The sequence below is a fragment of the Gossypium raimondii genome, chromosome 11 (assembly GCF_025698545.1).
Source record: "Gossypium raimondii isolate GPD5lz chromosome 11, ASM2569854v1, whole genome shotgun sequence".
Lineage (NCBI taxonomy): Eukaryota > Viridiplantae > Streptophyta > Magnoliopsida > Malvales > Malvaceae > Gossypium > Gossypium raimondii.
The window spans coordinates 3,396,147-3,416,119 of record NC_068575.1 but is presented as its reverse complement, the minus strand read 5'-3'; the positions used below and the strand labels follow the sequence as shown (position 1 = coordinate 3,416,119).

General features: G+C 32.3%; 1 protein-coding gene across 7 annotated transcripts; it reads right to left on the bottom strand.

Moving 5' to 3' along the window:
* Positions 1 to 11,381: 11,381 nt before the first annotated feature.
* Positions 11,382 to 14,403, bottom strand: LOC105761254 (probable disease resistance protein At4g27220). Of its 7 annotated transcripts, none has more exons than XM_012579014.2 (3): positions 14,105 to 14,403; positions 13,373 to 13,525; positions 11,382 to 12,600 (listed from the first exon to the last, which is right to left on the bottom strand). In XM_012579014.2, the coding sequence occupies exon 3, from the start codon at positions 12,580 to 12,582 to the stop codon at positions 11,539 to 11,541; it is 1,044 nt and encodes a 347-aa protein (XP_012434468.2). In that variant the 5' UTR covers positions 12,583 to 12,600; positions 13,373 to 13,525; positions 14,105 to 14,403; the 3' UTR covers positions 11,382 to 11,538. The 7 variants fall into 7 exon arrangements, with proteins under 7 accessions (XP_012434468.2, XP_052479396.1, XP_052479397.1 ...); XM_052623436.1 differs by having other exon boundaries at positions 11,382 to 12,584; XM_052623437.1 differs by having other exon boundaries at positions 11,382 to 12,535.
* Between the last annotated feature and the right edge of the window lie 5,570 nt (positions 14,404 to 19,973).

Below are 19,973 nucleotides of genomic sequence, written 5' to 3'. Positions count from 1 at the left end.
TTATATGCTAATTAAGTACAAATAGTCAAATTTAGGTATCGTGATATATGCGTTAAAAGCTGATGTGGTTAATGGAAATAATTTAGTTTTGAGAATTTTTGTAAGAAAATCTCTTGATACCTCTCGATTTTGATATTAAATAAATTAATTTTTAAATAAAATAATTTAATTCCGGCCAATTTCAAAAGTGAACAACTAATGTTAACTAATCACAATATCAATTTATCTTACTTTTGATTGGAATTATAATAAGTTTAACCTTCAAATTTAAACATTCTGTCAATTTGAACATAATTCTAAACAAATCAACAAATTTAACTGTAACACTCCAAACCCGGTCTAAACGTTATGACCGAATCTGACGATGTCACATTGTAACACCGCTTACCCGTATTCGACGTCGGAATAGAGTACGAGGCATTACTAGAAGACATACCTTTGCATACGTATTAGACCGAGTTACAAAATTTCATCCGAATTAAAACTTTTAAATTAATAACGTGCTTTTACAATTCTTTACAAGATATCCTCGAAATATTATATTCATAACAAATAGGGCCTACGAGACCCGATATTTACTCATGTAACTCAAAACTTCATTTCCATTCATTCAATTCACAATTTCTCATGTTCACAATTCAATTCAATTTCTCAATCCAATATATATATTTCAAGCATCTAATAATATAATTCAAGTTACACAAACTTATCAAGCTAAATTGCGAAATACCAAAATTTAGGGACATTTTGGTAATTTTTATTTTCTCGAATTTCCACCCAAACTTGATATAAATTAGTATTTCATTCATTTAATAATTTAAATAATAAAACAATTCATTTCATGCAATTTGGTCACTTTTTGACATTTTTACAAATTTACCCTTAAAATATTATTTTATTCAATTTAGTCCTGAACCTAAAACATGCAAATTAGCCATTTTAATGAAAACACATGTTAGTTGAATAATCATATATTTTCCTCCTCCACTCCATTCCACATCCTTAATGTATATAACATGCTTATATGTAATTTATTTGTTCATTTAAAGCTGTCCACTTGAGTCATTGTCACATAATTATTTATATCTTGAGCTATGTAACTCAATTGAGATCTATTAATTTTATATGAAACTAGACTCACATATCTTCTTACTAAAAAATTTTCAAATTTTTTTATTTAGCCAATAAGTACAGTTTGTTCTTTAAAGTCAACAGTTCCGGCTCTTTTTCACTAAAAATTAATTATCTCCTCGTACAGGATTCTAATGATGTTCCCGTTTGTTTCTATTGAAAATATACTCATTCAGGATTTTAAACATATAAATTTAAGCCTCTAATTATTTTTCTCCAATTTTTTATAATTTTCCAAAGTCAGAACAGGGGAACCCAAATTCATTCTGACCTTGTCTCACATAATCTATTATATCTCTTGATTTACAATTCCATTACTTACACCGTTTCTTCTATGAGAAAATAGACTCATCAACCTTTAATTCCATATTTTTTTCATCCTCTAATTCCATTTCCACAATTTATGGTGATTTTTTGAAGTTAACCTACTGTTGCTGTTCAAAACTGTTTTAGTGTAAAATGTTGATTCCTAAGTTTATAACTTCCTTATTCATTTTCTCTATAATATTTTCCATCACTTTCTCTTGTCTCACTTTACTAATATATCAAGAACATAAAACTTTATTTAAGAAAACTCTACTATAATATCATTTCCATGTTTTTTCAATAATAACAAACTTAAAAATATATTGAAATCTTGATGTTCTTACCTTGTGCTATTGATTTCAATCTTTAACTTGATTTTCTCTCTCCTCCAGCTTCTATTCTTGAATCTAACTTGACATTCTAGCTCCCCATTGTCTCCTTATTATTTTTCTCTCTTGAAAGCTATGGAAGTTCTTTTGATTTCTAGGTGAAAATAGTAAATTTTTGGTGAATGGACCAAACTGTAAACAAGGTAAAACTTTCTTTCTTCTCTTCTCTTCTCTTCTAACGTTAGTTGCATGGAAAGATGATGATTTTTCATCATCTTTCCTACCTTTTTATATTAATCAATTAATAATTAAATAATATTTAAAATCTTAATAAAATACTAATTAAATAACATTTATCTAATTAATTAATTAAAAATATCACAAACATCATCATTGCCTTCTAGAATTCTCTCTCTCTATTTGACCATTTTGCCCTTTATAATCTTTTAAAATTCCATTCTTGAGTCATCACTTAATTGATAAAATTGCAATTTAGTCCCTCAAAATTCTTCACCTTTTCAATTTGGTCCTAATTCATCCATTTTCCTTAGTTTCCAGATTATTCCACCCTTAAAATATTTACACTATTGGTCCTTCAACTTTTTCATATTTACACTTTAACCCCTCAAATTTTGAGTATTTACTCTTGGGTAACAAGACTTTTCTCACTTTAATTTAATCCTTTCTTGAATTAATATGTCATAATATACTTCCCAATATTGACATAACTCAATATTACCCTTTTATCACTTTATTTTCTTATTTTGCTATATCAAGGATATTATCTTACATTCTTACTATAATAATTTTTGGGGTATTACATTAACCCTTCACATTTTCTATCTAATTGGTCTTAAATCTAAATCAAATATCTGAAAAATATTTCTTTTTAATTTTAAAATCTAAAGAATATATTAAAATTTAGGAAATATGTAAAGGAATAAGAAAATTCTCAAATTTTAAAATATATAAAATTATTATTTAAATGATTTTCAAGAGGGTACATTTTTTTAATTTTAAAAGGATAAAATATCTAAACCTTATATGTAAACAAACAAAAGATAATGATGGAAAATGAAATAAGATATAATGACTTATTTAACAATTTTGTAATGAAAACTTTCCATTTAATTTTTCGTTTTTTAATTCTTGAACTTGAATGATTTGTTAAATTACTCCAAAACAAATGGAAAACTAATCTTTGTTAATTTTTTACGTTTTTTGATTTTTTATATTTAAAAATTAATTGCTAATGGGATGGTAACTTATTTGTATATCATATCAGTAAAATTAAAATCTGTTAATTTTTATTTATTTTAAGGATGATTTGATAAATAACGTAAATTTAAAAATTTAATTTTTATAAATTAAAGGACCAAATAAATAATTATTTCTATACAATATTGTAAAGATGAGTTGTGGTACTGTCTTCATTTTGATTGATTTGTCGGGATCCATAACCTTGATGAAATTATTGCTAGACTTTTGAAAAGAAACCCTCTTAGAAAATCACGTAAATGATAATTTTATATATTCTTTAATTTTGAATTTTTTAGATTTTATATATTTCGTGAATTTTAAAATTATATATGTTTTGAACTTTTAGTTTTTAAAATAAATATTTTTTTTTATTTTTAGATTTTTTTTAGAATTAGGATCAATTTGATAGAATATATAAATATTAAGGGTTAATTCTGTTAATTTTTAATATTAGGATCAAATTGATAAAATGTATAATGTTAGCAAGAGAGGTTATTATTATTATTATTATTATTATTATTAATTTTCACTTTAACATGGGAAGCCATGGCAAGGGAGGTTAGCAATTGCTAAAAAAAAATTAGTAAAATTCCCCCAATTAGCCCATCTCCACCGTCATTTTCCCTTCACTTTCAGCTATTATTACCACCCAAAAAGTCTCCGTTGCTCTAGCTTCCCATCATTCCCATTGCTATAGCTTTCCTTCAACCATGGATCATCTGCCTTTGACCCTGCTTTCATTGCTATTCGGCTATCTCCCCAACCATCCCCAAACAAAACCATAACCCGATAGACATCTCAACCAAACTCCACTCACCAAAGCCATCACCACCGTTCAGGCTATCACCATTACCGAACCTCTATAACCATATATTCCCTCTACCTAGCAATCACTAATCTCACAAAGCACATTGTGACAACGGTTTTTGGGTCCACTACATGAATTTTAGAGAACACATGAAATTGCGACCTATCATTTTTTTTAGTTAGATGGATTACCTAAAAACTTATCCCTTAATAAAATTTTAAAATATAATTAAAATTTATTAAAAAGATAAATTTTGATCTATAAAAATAAAATTCGAGTTTGAAAGTAAAGTTATACGTGAGAAAGATATTAACCGTTTTACAATGCCCACCAATAAAAACAGTACCATTTAATCATGTATTATCCTTTGTAAAATCGTCTCTCACGATCTCTTTTTATTAATAAATAATAAATAATAACTAAGAAATAATAAAAACAACATTAAATTCAAATTCAATATGAACTTAATCCGAATAAAATACGGTTATCACACACACCATTGTCCACCATTAGTCACCCAACTCCTCCTAAACCAAGTCTCAAACTCATCGCCCACTACTCAACCAAAGACTCAATAATAAACCTATTGCCAATAATCAATAAAACTAAAAAATAGAGGGAAAAAAATAATAAAAGGGTAGAAGAGAGTCCCTTGATTCAAAGTACCCTAACTTGAGAGCCAGCAATATTGGCGCTGAGAACGACGGCGGACTAGAGATATAGTTGAAACTTAGAGAAGAAGAAGAAACGGAAGTAGAGATAGAATATGAGTTAATATATTAGAATTTTTTTTAATTAATAATAATTAAAAAAATCTAAATTAAATTATTTTTAATACAGGTGATGTAATGTACTTGGCTCTTTAATATACATGGCATAATATGATTGATTGAAGATGATAAATTTAGTGGAATTATCTAGGTATCTAAATAAAGTAGTAAGTTGATTTAAAAGTTGTTGGAATTAAGAAACAAATTAATGAAGTTTAACAGAACTATTTGAGCTTGAAGGCTCAATGTCTTGTTGAGCAAACAATAAAATTAGCTGAGACTTTTTGAACAAAATGCTTGTATAAAACTAGAAAAATGAAGAAGAATTCTAAATGATTTCATTAACAATGAAACGAGGCTGAAAGTCATTACATATACCAATCAATAAGCTGGTCAAAATAAGCAAAATGTCACCTAAACATTACCTAACTCCACTAATAACATTGTAACTTGATAAACATTGCTTGTACACTTTGAAAAGTTGATTTATCAGCTCAAAATTCACCTAATTACATCAAGTACATTAACAACTTAGTTCTAATCTAACTAAGTTACAAAACATCATTTGAAAGTAACAAAATGAAACACCAGCTTGAGTTTCAGCTGCAACTGCATGGCTCGGGCTGTATGGTCTACTTCTTGTCTGCATGCAAGCCAACTTCAACATTCCTCCTTGGCTTGCATGCTGCAGACTCCCATTTTGGGTCTCAAATGCATGAACCTTATCACACTAAAGGGCTTTGTCAAGATATGAACAAGTTGATTCTCAAAACTACAATGAATCAGTTTAACTTCTTGAGATTGTTCCATCTCCCTAACAAAGTGAAACTTTATCTTGAAATGCTTGGTTTTCCCATGAAAAACTGGATTCTTTGCAATTGCAACAACAGATTGGTTATCATATCTGATCTCTGTTGTTTCCCTTTGGTGTAGATTCAAGACTGCCATGATTTTCCTAGGTTCAAGTTTGCCACGATTTTCCTTAACCAAATTGCTTGGTTAACAGCTCCTGTAGCTACCACATACTCTGCCTCAGCTGTTGATTGAGCAACAGCAGTTTGTTTCTTTGAACTCCAACAAAAAATAGCTGAACCAAGGGTAAACAGATACCCTAAGGTGCTCTTCATATCATCTGTCGATCTAGCCTAATCACTGTCAGCATATCCTAGTAGCTTCATGCTATCAACCTTGGTGAACATCATTCCAAAGCTCAAAGTACCTTTGATGTACCTGAGGATTCTTTTGGCAGCTTGAAAATGTTTTCAATTAAGCAATGCATGAATCTAAACAGCAAACATAATGTCTGGTCTAGTGGCTGTCAAATAGAGCAAACATCCAACCAAACTTCTGTAGATTGTGTCATCTAGCTTCTCAAAATCACCTTGGCTTGACAGCTTCTCTGAAACAGCAACCGGTATGCTTGTTGCCTTGCAGTTTAGCATAGAGAGTTTGTTCAATATCTTCAAGGCAAATGCTTCTGACTTAGAAAAATCCATTGCTGAGTTTGAGACACTTCCATGTCAAGGAAGTAAGTTATTTCTCCTAAATTAGACATCTCAAACATGCACTTTATTTTATTTTTAAAATTTGCCAGCATATCATGATTTCCTCCAGTCACCAAAAAGTCATCCACATATAAGGAGACTATAAGCTGTGTTTTATCACCCTCCTTTTTCACATATAAAGTTGGCTCACTAATGCTTCTCTCAAAACCCAAGCTTGCTAGGTAAGTGTCAATTCTGTCATACCGGGCTCTTGGTGCTTGTTTTAAGCCATACAAGGCTTTCTTCAGGTTGTAAACACTATCTTCCTTGCCAACTACTTTGAAACCTTCAGGCTGTTCAACATAGATTTTCTCATTAAGAAAACCATTGAGAAAAGAAAACTTTACATCGAGTTGATGAATTTTCCACTGTTTCTGTGCAGCCAAAGCCACTAATAACCTGATTGTGTCAAGTCTGGCCACTGGTGCAAATGTCTCAAAGTAGGCAATGCCAAACTTTTGATTGAATCCCTTCACAACTAGCCTTGCCTTCAGCTTGTTCAGAGTTTTATCAGCATTATGGTTGGCTCGAAACACCCATTTTACTCCCATGACCTTCCTATTGATTGGACTTGCAACTAATTCCCAGGCCTGATTCTTCTCAATCATGCTCATTTTATCGAGCATGGCCTGTTTCCATCCTTGTTGAGCTTCAACTTCTTCAAAGTAGCTTGGTTCAACAACAGCCAGTTCAACCCTCTCATATATTTCACTCAAAGGTCTGGTTCCCCTGCCTAGCTCATGGTCAATGTCCATTTTAGGACCATTTTGATCAGTTTCAGTCTGATCTATCATCAGGTCTTTAGAAGTAGTCTCTGTTTCATTTTTATCCAAGTTCCAGCCTGTCTTCTTATCAAATACCACATCTTTACTCACAAAAACTTCATTGGTTGAAGGATCCAAGACCCTATAGCCTTTCTTGATACTGCTATAGCCTACTAGGATGCCAGGTTGAGCCTTTTTGGCCAGTTTGTCACTTTTTACTGTTGGAACATGCGTATAACATATGCAGCCAAAGACCCTCAGATGTGCCAGTGATGGTTTGAACCCAAACCAGGCCTCGAATGGAGTTTTATGAACCAGTGCCTTGGTTGGTAGCCTATTTTGGATGTAAATTGCAGTGCTAACTGCCTCGGCCCAAAATGTCTTAGGTAAATTCCCTTCAAACATTAAGCACCTAGCCATATCCATCAGAGTTCAATTTTTCCTCTCACTAACACCATTTTACTAAGATGTATAGGTATTGGTGAACTGGTGCTTGATGCTTGCTTCATCACAAAAACCTTGAAACATAGCTGAGGTATACTCTGTCCCATTATATGACCTCAATATCTTTAGCTTGTAACTTGTTTCTATTTCTACTACAGCCTTAAACGTTCAAAATATTGAGGCCACTTCTGACTTATTCTTTAGGAAGTAAATCTAATAATATCTTAACTAGTCATCAATGAAAAGGATAAAATACCTGCTACCATTCAAAGACTGTGTCTTCATAGGGCCACACACATCAGTGTGGACTAGCTGCAACTTTTCAGAAGCTCTCCAAGCTTTGTTTGGAGGAAAAGGCAGTCTAGCTTGCTTTTTTAGCTGACACCCCTTACAAACATCTTCTTCCTCAACTGATTTGGAGAAGTTTTCAACCAGGTCCTCTTTGGTCAATTGAGCCAGTGACTTATAGTTAACGTGGCCTAGCCTCTTGTGCCACAGCTTGGATTCATCTAACACTATTGTATAGGCACAATCTAAGCTCTTGTTCTAGTCTACTACAAAGCTTCTATCAGCCATGGTCACTGACATAAGCTTGGATCTACTTGGATTACTGGTCAAGCATTCTTTGCTTTTAAACACTATTGAATAACCCTTTTCTAGCAATTGAGCTATATTGAGTAGGTTTCTGTCAATTTCAGGAACAAACAAGACATTAGAGACAAGTTTGTTACCTGTAGGAGTGTTTATCAACACATCTCCTTTGCCTTCTGCTTTGATAAAGTGTCTATTTCCATCTTTTACCCTTGTTTTGAAGGTTCTGTCTAAGCTCTTGAAGATAGAAGTATTAGAGGTCATGTGGTTTGTCTAACCACTATCTATCAGCCATTTTTTGTGGCTTTTTATTTGGTAGCAGAGTAAGAAACTGTAAAAACTTGCTCTTCTTGGTCACTACCTTCCTTTACCACTTGAGCTTCATCTCTTGGCTGTTAAGGTTGGTTTTGTCTCAGCTTGCTTTTGCTTCTGCAAACTTTCTCAAAATGGCCCATCTTTTTGTAGACTATGCACTGTACATCAGGCCTGAACTAGTAATTTTCTCCAGGATGACTGAGCCTTTTGTAGTGTAGGCAAGGCGGATATCTTTTTCTTGCTTCACTCTTCTAGGCTTGTCAAACTAGGCCTTCTTCTCCTTGTTGCTAGAGAAGCTCGAGGCAGATCTGCTTTTGGCTTGGAAGGCACCTTCTTGATGCTCCTCTTGTCTGTTAGCCCTTTTTTGCTCTTGAGCATAAAGAGCATTGATTAGTTCAGTCAAAGAGATGCTAGTCAGATCTCTCAAGTTTTTAAGAGAAGAAATATTGGCTTCATATCTCTCAAGCAAAGTTGAGATTACCTTTTCTACAATTCTTGCTTCACTAAACTGGTCCCCAAGCAATCTAGTGTTGTTCACAACAGACATAATTCTGTCTGAGTATTGCTTCACTAATTCTTTTTCCTTCATCTTCAAATTTCATAGTCCCTTCTCAAATTCAAGAGTTGTTGCTGCCTTATTCTTTCAGTCCCTTGAAACTCCTCCTTCAACCTATCCCAGGCCTGCTTTGGTGACTCACAAGCTATGATCCTTATGATAATCACATCAGACACACTATTTTGAATGCAAGATATGGCATTGTGTCTCTTGGTTCTTTCATCTGTATGCTGCCTAATTTGAGCCACTGTAAGATTGGCTCTTAGAGATGCTGGTTCAACATCAGAGTTAACAACCTCTCACAAGTCGAATGTCTGCAGGTAGGTCTTTATTTTCACTACCCAAATGTGGTAGCTTTCTCCACTGAAGAATGGTGGTGGAGCTGGAGAGAGTCCGGATGAAGAAATGATTTTTAAACTTGAAGAATGTCAGGTCCACTAAGAAATAAGCTCTTGATACTAATTGTTGGTATTAAGAAACAAATGAATGAAGTTTAACAGAAACTTGAGCTTGAAGGCTTGATGTCTTGCTGAGCAAACATGAAAATCAGCTGAGAGATTTTGAACAAAATGCTTGTATAAAACCAAAAAGAATGAAGAAGAATTCTAAATGATTTCATTAACAATGAAATGAGGCTGAAAGTCATTACATATACCAGTCAATAAGCTGGTCAAAATAAGCAAAATGTCACCTAAACATTACCTAACTCCACTAATAACATTGTAACTTGATAAACATTGCTTGTACACTTTGAAAAGCTGATTTATCAACTCAAACTTCACCTAATTACATCAAGTACATTAACAACTTAGTTCTAATCTAACTAAGTTACAAAACATCATTTGAAAGTAACAAAATGAAACAGCAACTTGAGTTTTAGGTGCAACTGCATGCCTCGGGCTGTATGGTCTGCTCATTGTCTGCATGCAGGCCAACTTTAACAAATGTTCATGTACCAAATAGGTATAAGTTGTCAAGTTTAGGTATCATGATATATTTGTTAAAAATTAGCGTGGTTAATAGAATAACCAAGCTTTCTAGAGCTTGTATATAATTTTTGACAAAAAAATATTTGTTTCAAAAAACCAAAAAGTATAATCAAAATTTTAAAATTAACAAATAGTTAAATTACGAAAACTAAAAAGAATATAAAAATTTATATATTATAAAATTATTTTAAAAATTTAAAACATTCTTCTCACAAAATTAGAAAATATATAATTTTTAAAATTTTAAAATAAAATTTAAACATAAAACTTGAAAAGATTATTACGTCAACGCTGGTCAACATCATCAAAGTTAAATGGTAACTTTCTAAAATTTTTAATTATATTTTTGCTTTATAAATATTTTTGAATTTTTATAATTTTTATTTCTTATTTCTTATTTCTTTTTTTTTTTTTTTTTTTTATTTTTAGGCTTAAGGTGTAAAAGCCCTCAAACTTTTTCAAAAAAGCAATTAAGCCCCTTTTTTTCCACTCACTTAAGTACTTGAACTTTCACAATGCATAAAAAATACCCTCAATTTTTTTTCAAATAAAGCAATTAATCTCCTACCTTTTTATGCACTCAATTGGGTACTTAAACCACCCTTAAAGGCTTTTCATTTAAAGCCACCATGTGTCACAACCACAGCGTGATATGTGAAAAAAAATGATAAAAAATAAAAATAAATAAAAATTATAAAAATGATTAAATTTTAATACAAAACATTAAAAATTAGAAAAAATAGAAAAAATTTATAAAAATCTTAAAAAATTATAAAATATATAGAAATATAGAAAATAGTTATAAATTTTATTAAGTTTTAAGAAAATTATAAAAAGTATAAAGAAATATATAAAAATACCATACTAAAAGAAGCATTTTATAAATTTTCTATAAATTTTATTAATTTTTTTATCAATTTTTGTCACATGTCACGCAGTGTTGTGACACATGATGGCATTAATTTAAATAAAAATTGGGGTCGTTAACTTTAACAATCAAAGTTAATGGTTAAAAGGACCTTTCTGATACATTTATAATTTTTTATATTTTTATTAAAATTTAATAATTTTTAAAACTTTTAATAATTTTTCTTTTTTTAATAATTTTTTGTCACATGTCACGCCATGGTTGTGATACGTGGTGGTTTTAACTGAAAAAATTAAGAGCAATTAACTTTAATGGTCAACTGTTGACGTTAATAGTCAAGGGTCTTTTTGATGCATTTCATAATTCAAGTAACCAATTGAGTGCCAGAAAAAATCAGAGACTTAATTGTTTTATTTTTAAGTTTGAGGGACTTTTTGAAAGTTCAAGTACCCAATTGAGTACAAAAAATAAAAATAAAGACTTAATTGCTTTTTTTTTAAAGTTTGAAAGCATTTTTAATGTATTTTAAAAGTTTAAATAACTAATTGAGTGCAGAAAAAAGATAGAAGCTTTTTTTTTTTTTTTTCAAATTGAGAATTTTTTTACACCATTAAATCTTATTTTCAATATATACGAATGCGAGGCGGTAATTTTACTTTAGTGCACTGAATTGATTAATAAAAATAACTTTAAATACGAATTTAGATTAAGAGTGAATTTAAGGAGGCATGTGTCCTTCGCTTATTAGTTTTTTATTAATAAAAAATTATAAATTTTAATTATTAAATAATAAATTAGGCTGGGCTGTTCTGAAATTGAAAATATCAAATTGAAGCTTGGCTCAGGAACCCATGTCTTTTAAGTTAATTTTTTTCAAAAAAAAAAAAAAACCAAAATTGTTTCTGACCCTTCATAGAAGAAGCTACAGTAATTACTCCCAATGGCAAACCCCCACAACGCTTAGCAATCTTTTTTGCAATTGGTTTCACCCCTGTAACATTTAGAATATCCCGACCCACCTTCTCAGAGAACAAGTTCCAGGCCTCTTCTTCCACCAAAGGCTTTACTTTAATTGCTCTACAACCCATTTGTTGGCACACCTCAAGTGATCGCGTTGTCAACACTAATTTAATCCCAGTAGATGGCTCAGGAATTCCTACCTTCTCAAGGGAAACCGGTTCCCATATATCGTCCAAGATCACCACAAATCTGCTCTTCCGAGACAATGTTTCAAACAGCATCCCTGCCTTTCTTGTTTCACATTCGTCACCACAAAAAGTTACTTTAATTTGACTTGCAATGTCCTTCTGTAGCTTAGCAATACTGATCTCCTTGGATGCAGTGATCCAAATCACAATATCGAACTTCTCCCTCTCTTGTAAGAGTTGATTGTTTATAAGTTTCATGATACTTGTTTTCCCCACACCACCCATCCCCCAAACTCCAATCTTTTCAACCTCATCATCCATCAAGCACTTCCAAATCTCTTCCATACGGGCCTTTGTACCTTCACCTGATAATCTTCTTGTCGACAAAACCTGTCCAATCCATTGAGGATTGTCAACGACCAAACCTTCCTGAAATTTGCCTTGTTGAATAAGTTCCTCAACTTCTCTTGTCCTCCTTAACACATCGTCTGCATGAAATCCACGTCTAAGAGTACTGCTTTCACCGATTCGTTCATTAAGGTTTTGAACTTCGCCATTGATTCTTTCAACGTTTTCCAACCATAGCTGGACCTCCCTCTTGAGTTTCTTTCTTGGCTGCAGCTCTGCGTTGATTCTAGAATCTGTATCTTCCCTCACACCATTCAATTCCATTACTTTCCTGTTCAACTCATTCAGATGCTGGTCAAGGCTTCTGTGATTGTCCAGTTGTTTATCAATCTTAGTCAGAACAAAGTCCATGGCTGTCAGTTAAGAGTACTTCATAACATGTAATATGTTAGAAACCAAATAATAATAATGCATAGTCAGCTGTATGTATCTAAACATGGCTAAAAAATAACGCCATTTTCTGAACAGATTCCACAAGATCTTTTAGAAGTTATAAAGATGTAATCAAGAAATTTCCCCTCACGAATGATGAAATGAAATTAATAGAAAATAGATATCTAGAGTCAATCCAAAAAAATTACCATAAGGAATTCTAAATTGTTATTACTCGATTTTTAATGCAATAGCAGATTTTGTTGTTTCAGTGTCATTTTTATAGTATGTTAACATGCTAAAATATCTACCTACTGTTATTAAGCTCCGAAATAGGAGATTACAAATTTGTAAATTATACTTTAGAAAGCAAATCCTAATCTCAGTTCCAATGCTAGGATAATCCTCCTTCATTTACTCTTCTATAGTAAAATGTGCCTAATGAGATCTTGGAAGCACATGAACTGTAGTTGTACCAAGTTAGAACACCAATCATTAACAATTTGCATCAAGTTGTAGTTAGTGAGCTCTGTTATAGAGTCTTGATTTTTCGATATTCTAACACATATGTCTTCAGATATATACATAAATGTGATCTTCCTAGTATATGAAAATAACTGACACTCACCCTTTGAAGTGGGCAACATATATAGTTAATGAGCATGGAGCAAAAAGCAATATATGTCATTGCAAGCATGAAAAGGAACCAAGTTTGTTGCAGTTTATGAGACTTGAAAGAACAATAAAAAAGGTGAAATTCAATAAATACCTTTCTGACTAACTTGTTGGATGGGTGATGATGACCACAAATGAGGAAAGCAAGCAAAAGATGTTGCTGATAATATGATGGGGAACTGGTAGAAGAGAGCCACTCCAAAGGGTTTTGTCAAGCTGCCTCTCACTCACCTAAACTTACTTTCCCCTACAACACAAAGGAAACCACTGCTGAAAGCTGAAATACCGATGAATTTTAACTAAATTTTTTTATAAATGAATGTTAATAAAAATATCAAACTTTCGGATAAAATATAAATATATATGAAGTTATTTGAATTTGGTAATTTTTAGTTACTTGATACTAAAAATTTTCTTCTTATTGGTAATCACTGTAGGTTAGACAATCAATAGAACATAAAAATATATATTATAAGTCATTTTAATTTTTTCTTTTAAAATAAATTTCATATTTTAAATTTTAAAATGATTATAAATAATTTTAGTAATAAAATTTAAATTTATTTCAAAACATGAAATTTATTTGTTTTAAGAAAAGTTATTTTATTGTTTTTGAAATTAATATATATTCCAAAACAAATCTGAAGCAATGGTTGTTCAGATTCACTGTACACTTGAAATAAAAAATCATAATTTTTTTTAAATATAGTTATTTTTAAATTATAAAAGTACTAAAAAGATTTTTCAGAATCAACCTCAACAACTCATCATTTTAGTTACATATTTCACGATTTTCGACATATATGAAAAAGAAAACGACACTCACCCTGAAAATGGCAACATAAGTAATTGCGAGCATAGTATGTTGCAGTTTAGGAGGCTTGAAAGAAGAATAAAAAGGTGAGATTCAATCAAAATACTAACTTGTTGGATGGGAGATAATGAGCAGAAATGAACCTCCTGATATTATGATGCCAAACTGCTAGAAAAGAGCCACTCCAGTGGGTTTTCTATGCCTGCCCTTGAATCACCTACGACACCAAGGAAACAGGTGCGAAAGCCATTGATACAACAAAGGAAATACTTTTTCTAGGAAGATACGAGGAAAGCAAGTTTCAGTCTTAGAAAAAGCTTTCACTGCAATGACTTTATAAAGGAAATACTTTTTTGGACAAAACACTAAAAAAAACCTATTTTTTATAAAATTTACCGAAATGGGCCCGGTAATAAATTAATTATCAGAATGGCCTAATTCCCCGAAAGCGTGTACCCGTTAGTGCAATGTCAGGGGACGTGACAGTAAAACGCTTTCTTAAGGAAGCGCTTTGCTTACGAGGACCAAAAGTGTGCCCTTAAGGACGAGTTTTCCTACCACATAAACGCTCTCTTGGAGACGCGTTTTGCCCGCTCGTGAACAGTAGCAACGACTACTTTTTTGACCTTTGGTGACCCCCCAACGGTAAAAAACAAACTATAAGACCCCCCTTTCATTTTTTTTCACAACTAAATCCTTTCTCTCAATTTCTCTTTAATATTCTCTCAAATTTCTCTAAATTTGCTCTCAATTTCCTCTCAAATTTCTCTCAAATTCCTATTTAAAAGAGCTTAAATTTTTTAATTATTTTTAAAAAAGTTTTAAATTTTATTTTTTAATAGTTTTTTTAAATCGTAAAAATTTGTACCAATTTAGCAATGGCCGGAGAATTGCTTCGTCTTGATGACAAGTACATATCCGTCGAACAAATTAAAATAGTAAGTGTCAAATTTAATTTTTAAATATTATTTAAGATTTTTTTATTTATGCAATTTTAAATAATTATTATTTTATTATTTGTTATAAAAGTCTGTAGATCGGATATTACAATGCTATATCCGTAATATGCATGGTCCTCCATCACTGTTGGTAGAGAATTACTGCTGAAGCGGGTTTTTGCACGTGGCAATGAGAGGTCGGGATGCAAGTTGGACCCGAAACTTATCAGTGCATTGATTGAGAGGTGGAGACCCGAGACGCACACATTCCATCTTTCATGTGGAGAGTGCACTATCACATTGGAAGATGTCAATTTGCAATTAGGATTGCCGGTGGATGGGTACCCTGTAATGACTCAAAATTCACGGGCATCGAAAAAGTATAATATCGGGCCTCCGTCTTGGTAAATTGAGTTCGAAAATAATTATTAGAAATATTTACGAGGCTAGTGGTGTGTTTAAGTAGGTTTTGGATAGGTGAATTTAGTTTAATTATGAGTAATAAGTAAAAAGATTAAATTGAATAAAGAGTGAAAGTCTAATTATAGATTAAAAGAAAGTGAAAAGGGCTAAAATGGCAATTAAGCCATTTATATGAAATGAGGCGGCATAAATGCTTAAAATCTAAGATTTTAATTAAGATATATATAAATATTATATGTATATAATTATTATAATTATTTATTCAAATGGTAATTTATATTAATTATATTATTTTATTATGGAATAATTTAAAATTAAGACAAATGTGTGGTGATAGGATGGTACAAGTGTAATAATATATATATATATATATATACACACTTGTATTATAATTATTATTTACTTAAAATTTAAGTAAAAGATATTAATTAATTAATTAATTAATTATATCATGAGATTTTTATTTGGTAAACAAATTAAATAATGACAATTGTAATAAAACTATTGGCACAAATGTAAAAATATTAGTGTGACCAAATGTAAAATGAATATTGATATTAAATAGATATTAATATAATATAAAGTAAATGAAATAAAAGGAAATAAAAACAAAGCAAAAGAAAAGAAAGAAACATAATAGAAGTGACGAAACAGAGAAGAAACAGGGAGAAAGAAAGAAAGAAAAAAAAGGAAAATAAGGTTTTGAAGCTTGAAATTTAATTTGGTAAGTCAATTTAGCCATTTTCTCTTAATTCTAATGTTTTAAAATTTTAAAACAAGGTTTTGATGGAATTAAATTGATATTTAGAAAGTTCATAGGTTTTCAAGTATAGTTTATGTTGAATAAATTGTTGAATTAGGGATTTAATTGAATGAATTTTAAGTTAGAATTGATAAAGGATTAAATTGTAAAAGAAACTATAAGTTTTGTGTTTTAGGGACTAAATTGAGGAAATTTCGAAATTAGGAAAATATGCTGAAATTTTAATAGTTAAATTTGAGTTTGGATGAAATTTGAATAGAAATGGAGTGTGAATTGAATTAGGAAAGTAAATAAACTTAGTTAAGATTAAATTGGGAATAAGATGAGAATTGATTAGAAATTCAATTATTTACTTTAATTTAATGCTGTAATTAATAGAAAAAATTATTATTATTTTCGTAGCTAACAAAGAACCCGAGGCATCGGCATCAAAAGGAAAGGAGAAAGCTATTTAGGACTAAAACGGGAGATTTACGGTTTGTATTACTATAATTCAAGTTATTTATTATTAAATGTTAAATTTAATTTATGTGTTTTGTAAAAAAAAAAAGAGTTAGGTAAGTATAAGTATTATTATTATTATTATTATTATTATTATTATTATTATTATTATTATTATTATTATTATTATGAGTGAGATTTAAATTGAATAATTAATATAAATTAATAATTAAATTGTTTGTTAATTGAAAAATAATTAGTGATTTGAATTTGATTGGAAAGTGAATTAAATTATGATTATGTGTGAATATGTGAATTGCGTATTGATTGAAAAGTTGTTTGAATTGAATCGAAGTATGTTTATATGTGAATCTCTGAAATATGTTTTGGTATTGAAAGGAATATTGATTTGAAAATGAAAAAGTGAATTTTGAATTGAATTGTGATTGAAAGTGAAAAAGTGAAATTGAATTGAAATGTGAATTTGGAGACCCTATTAACTAGTCGGGCTGAGTCGGATATAGTTGGCATGCCATGGGATTGGAAGAGTTCAGGGATACTTCGACCTTGAGTCGATGAGACACTGGGTGTCACTATATTTCTTCGGATAGATTCGATGAGGTACTGGGTACCAACTTTTTTCGGCTTCGCCGATATTTTTATTTATGTATTTTTAGAAAATTATTAATTTATTATTTGTTATAAAAGTCTGAAGATCGGGTATTGGAATGCACTATCCGGAATATGCATGGTCCTCCATCACCGTTAGTAGAGAACTACTGCGGGAAGCGGGTTTTTGCACGTATGACGGTAGGCCGAGGATGCAAGTTGGAGCCAAAACGATCATTGCATTGATCGAGAGGTGGAGACCCGAGACGCATTACATTTCATCTTCCATGTGGTGAGTGCACTATCACTCTAGAAGATGTCCATCTCGCAATTGGGATTGCTGGGTGGGCCGGTACCGATCACCGGGTCCGCCAATCTAGCAATTAGGAGGCGGTGTGCTACGAGCTTTTGGGCGCTGTTCCGGATAAAATGGATAGAGGTAAGGTGGAGATGGGCTGGTTACGTGCCACCTTCCCCTATCCGAATGCAAATCCAACCGAAATTGAAAGAATTCGATATGCTCGATCATACATTCTTCAAATAATTGGAGGTTATCTGATGCCCGACACGTCACGGAGCCGTGTACATCTAAGGTGGCTGCTAAAACTCGTTGATTTTAGAGGAGCCGGTGAATTTAGTTGGGGGTCTACCGTCTTGGCAACATTTTATCGGGAGATGTGCGGGGCGACGCGACCGAAGAGAGCAAACATTGGAGGTTGCCTGCCACTACTGCAATTATGGGCACGGTTTCGCTTTCCATTTCTATGTCCTCGAGTGAACCACTCACATACATTCCCACTCGTAATGAGGTAAAATTTATATTACATTTTGGAATTGTTATGTAGATTTTGTAAGAATAAAAGTATGCTAAAAATTTATTTAATTAGGTGGAACCATCCGGCAAGTTATCGTGGATTACCGTCTGAACTTGAAGATATACGGGTTCTGTTGGAGCAACGGTCGGAAGCAAAAGTAAGTATTATTGCAAATAGATATTTCCATACATTCGCTAGTGGGACCGGTATATAGTATTTAGTATTTAGTATTTAGTATTATGTATATAACTGATATTTCTATCATGTTCATGTAGTTTCAATGGACACCATACGAGGATCCGGCAATCCGGGCAGTAATCCCGGAAGAGTTTTTACAAAATCCGAACACTTGGCACGCGAAAGTGGTGTTGATCAACTATGCAACCGTGGAGCCCCACCAGACAGACAGAGTCTTACGACAGTTTGGATGTAGACAACCGATTTCTGCGGACCCTGAGGTGTTTGACGATCACCACAAAATCGACATTCGGCTATTAGGTACGGATTGGCCTAGATACTGGTCAAAGTACACGGAAATGTGGGAAAATCGGCATGAATATCTACCTACTTGGGAAGAAATCATCGTTCCGGAGTTAGCGTACGTTCCAGAATACATGCCATGGTTTAGGATCCATGGGAAGCCGTATTTACTTACGCCAGAGGAGAGGCAACGGCAATTACGTCTCGGAAGGGGAAGGCGCGGGCCTCTAAATCCAAGGCGAGAAGACTTCGAAGGCAACCCCTCAACGAGGACCAGACAGTCACCCGACGCATCATCAGCGGGCATGCAATCACCAGCCCCAACGAGAGCACTGACGCAGTCACCTAACGCAGCAATTCAACTGATGATACCGACGCAATCGCCTTTCCCTATGATGCCAGGTGTGTTTCCTAGCCCTTATATGTACCCTAACCCGTACATGTATCCTTTTCCGAATCCTATGGCAGGTTGGAGCCAAATGCCCGGATCAGCTCCATTTCCTGTTATGCCGAGTGGACCACTGATAACTAGGGCAGCGGCGCAGGAGGGGTCGCAAGGGGAGCCGTCGGGGAGCTCTCCTTTTTACCAATCGCCAGCAACGCATGGCTTTCAAACACCGTCGCCGTTCATGATACAAACACCTCCACATACACTATTCTTTGTAGGTGGATCATCGTCCCAAGTCCGACAACCAGACGCCGAACCGGAAGAACAACAATCACCACTGGAGGAAGAACAACTGCCGCCAGAAGCTAGAGGAAGGAGGAATCCAGCGCGTAATCGTCGACCTCCGCCATGTGGAACCGAATCCCCCGATCATAGACATTGATTACCGTATTAAAATTTATTATTTGATGTAATGAAATAGAAGTTTATTTGATGTAATACGATAGAAATTTTCCGAGTTATTTTGATATTATTTGATATAATAAAATGTAAGTTCTATTTGATGTAATAAAATCGTAATTTATTTCATACCCTAACCCTAACCCTAACCTAATTTAATTAAAACCTTAACCCTAACCTAATTTAATTAAAACCCTAACCCTAACCTAATTTAATTAAAACCCTAACTTTAACCTAATTTAATTAAAACCCTAACCTTAACCTAATTTAATTAAAACCCTAACCCTAACCTAATTTAATTAAAACCCTAACCTTAACCTAATTTAATTAAAACCCTTACCCTAACCTAATTTAATTAAAACCCTAACCTTAACCTAATTTAATTAAAACCCTAACCCTAACCTAATTTAATTAAAACCCTAACCTTAACCTAATTTAATTAAAACCCTAACCTAGTTTATTTAAAACCATAACATAATTTTACCTAATTTGATAATCTTACTAACCATTAACACACTTTTTGGGCTTAATAATTTTACATAATTTGATAAATTTACTAACCATT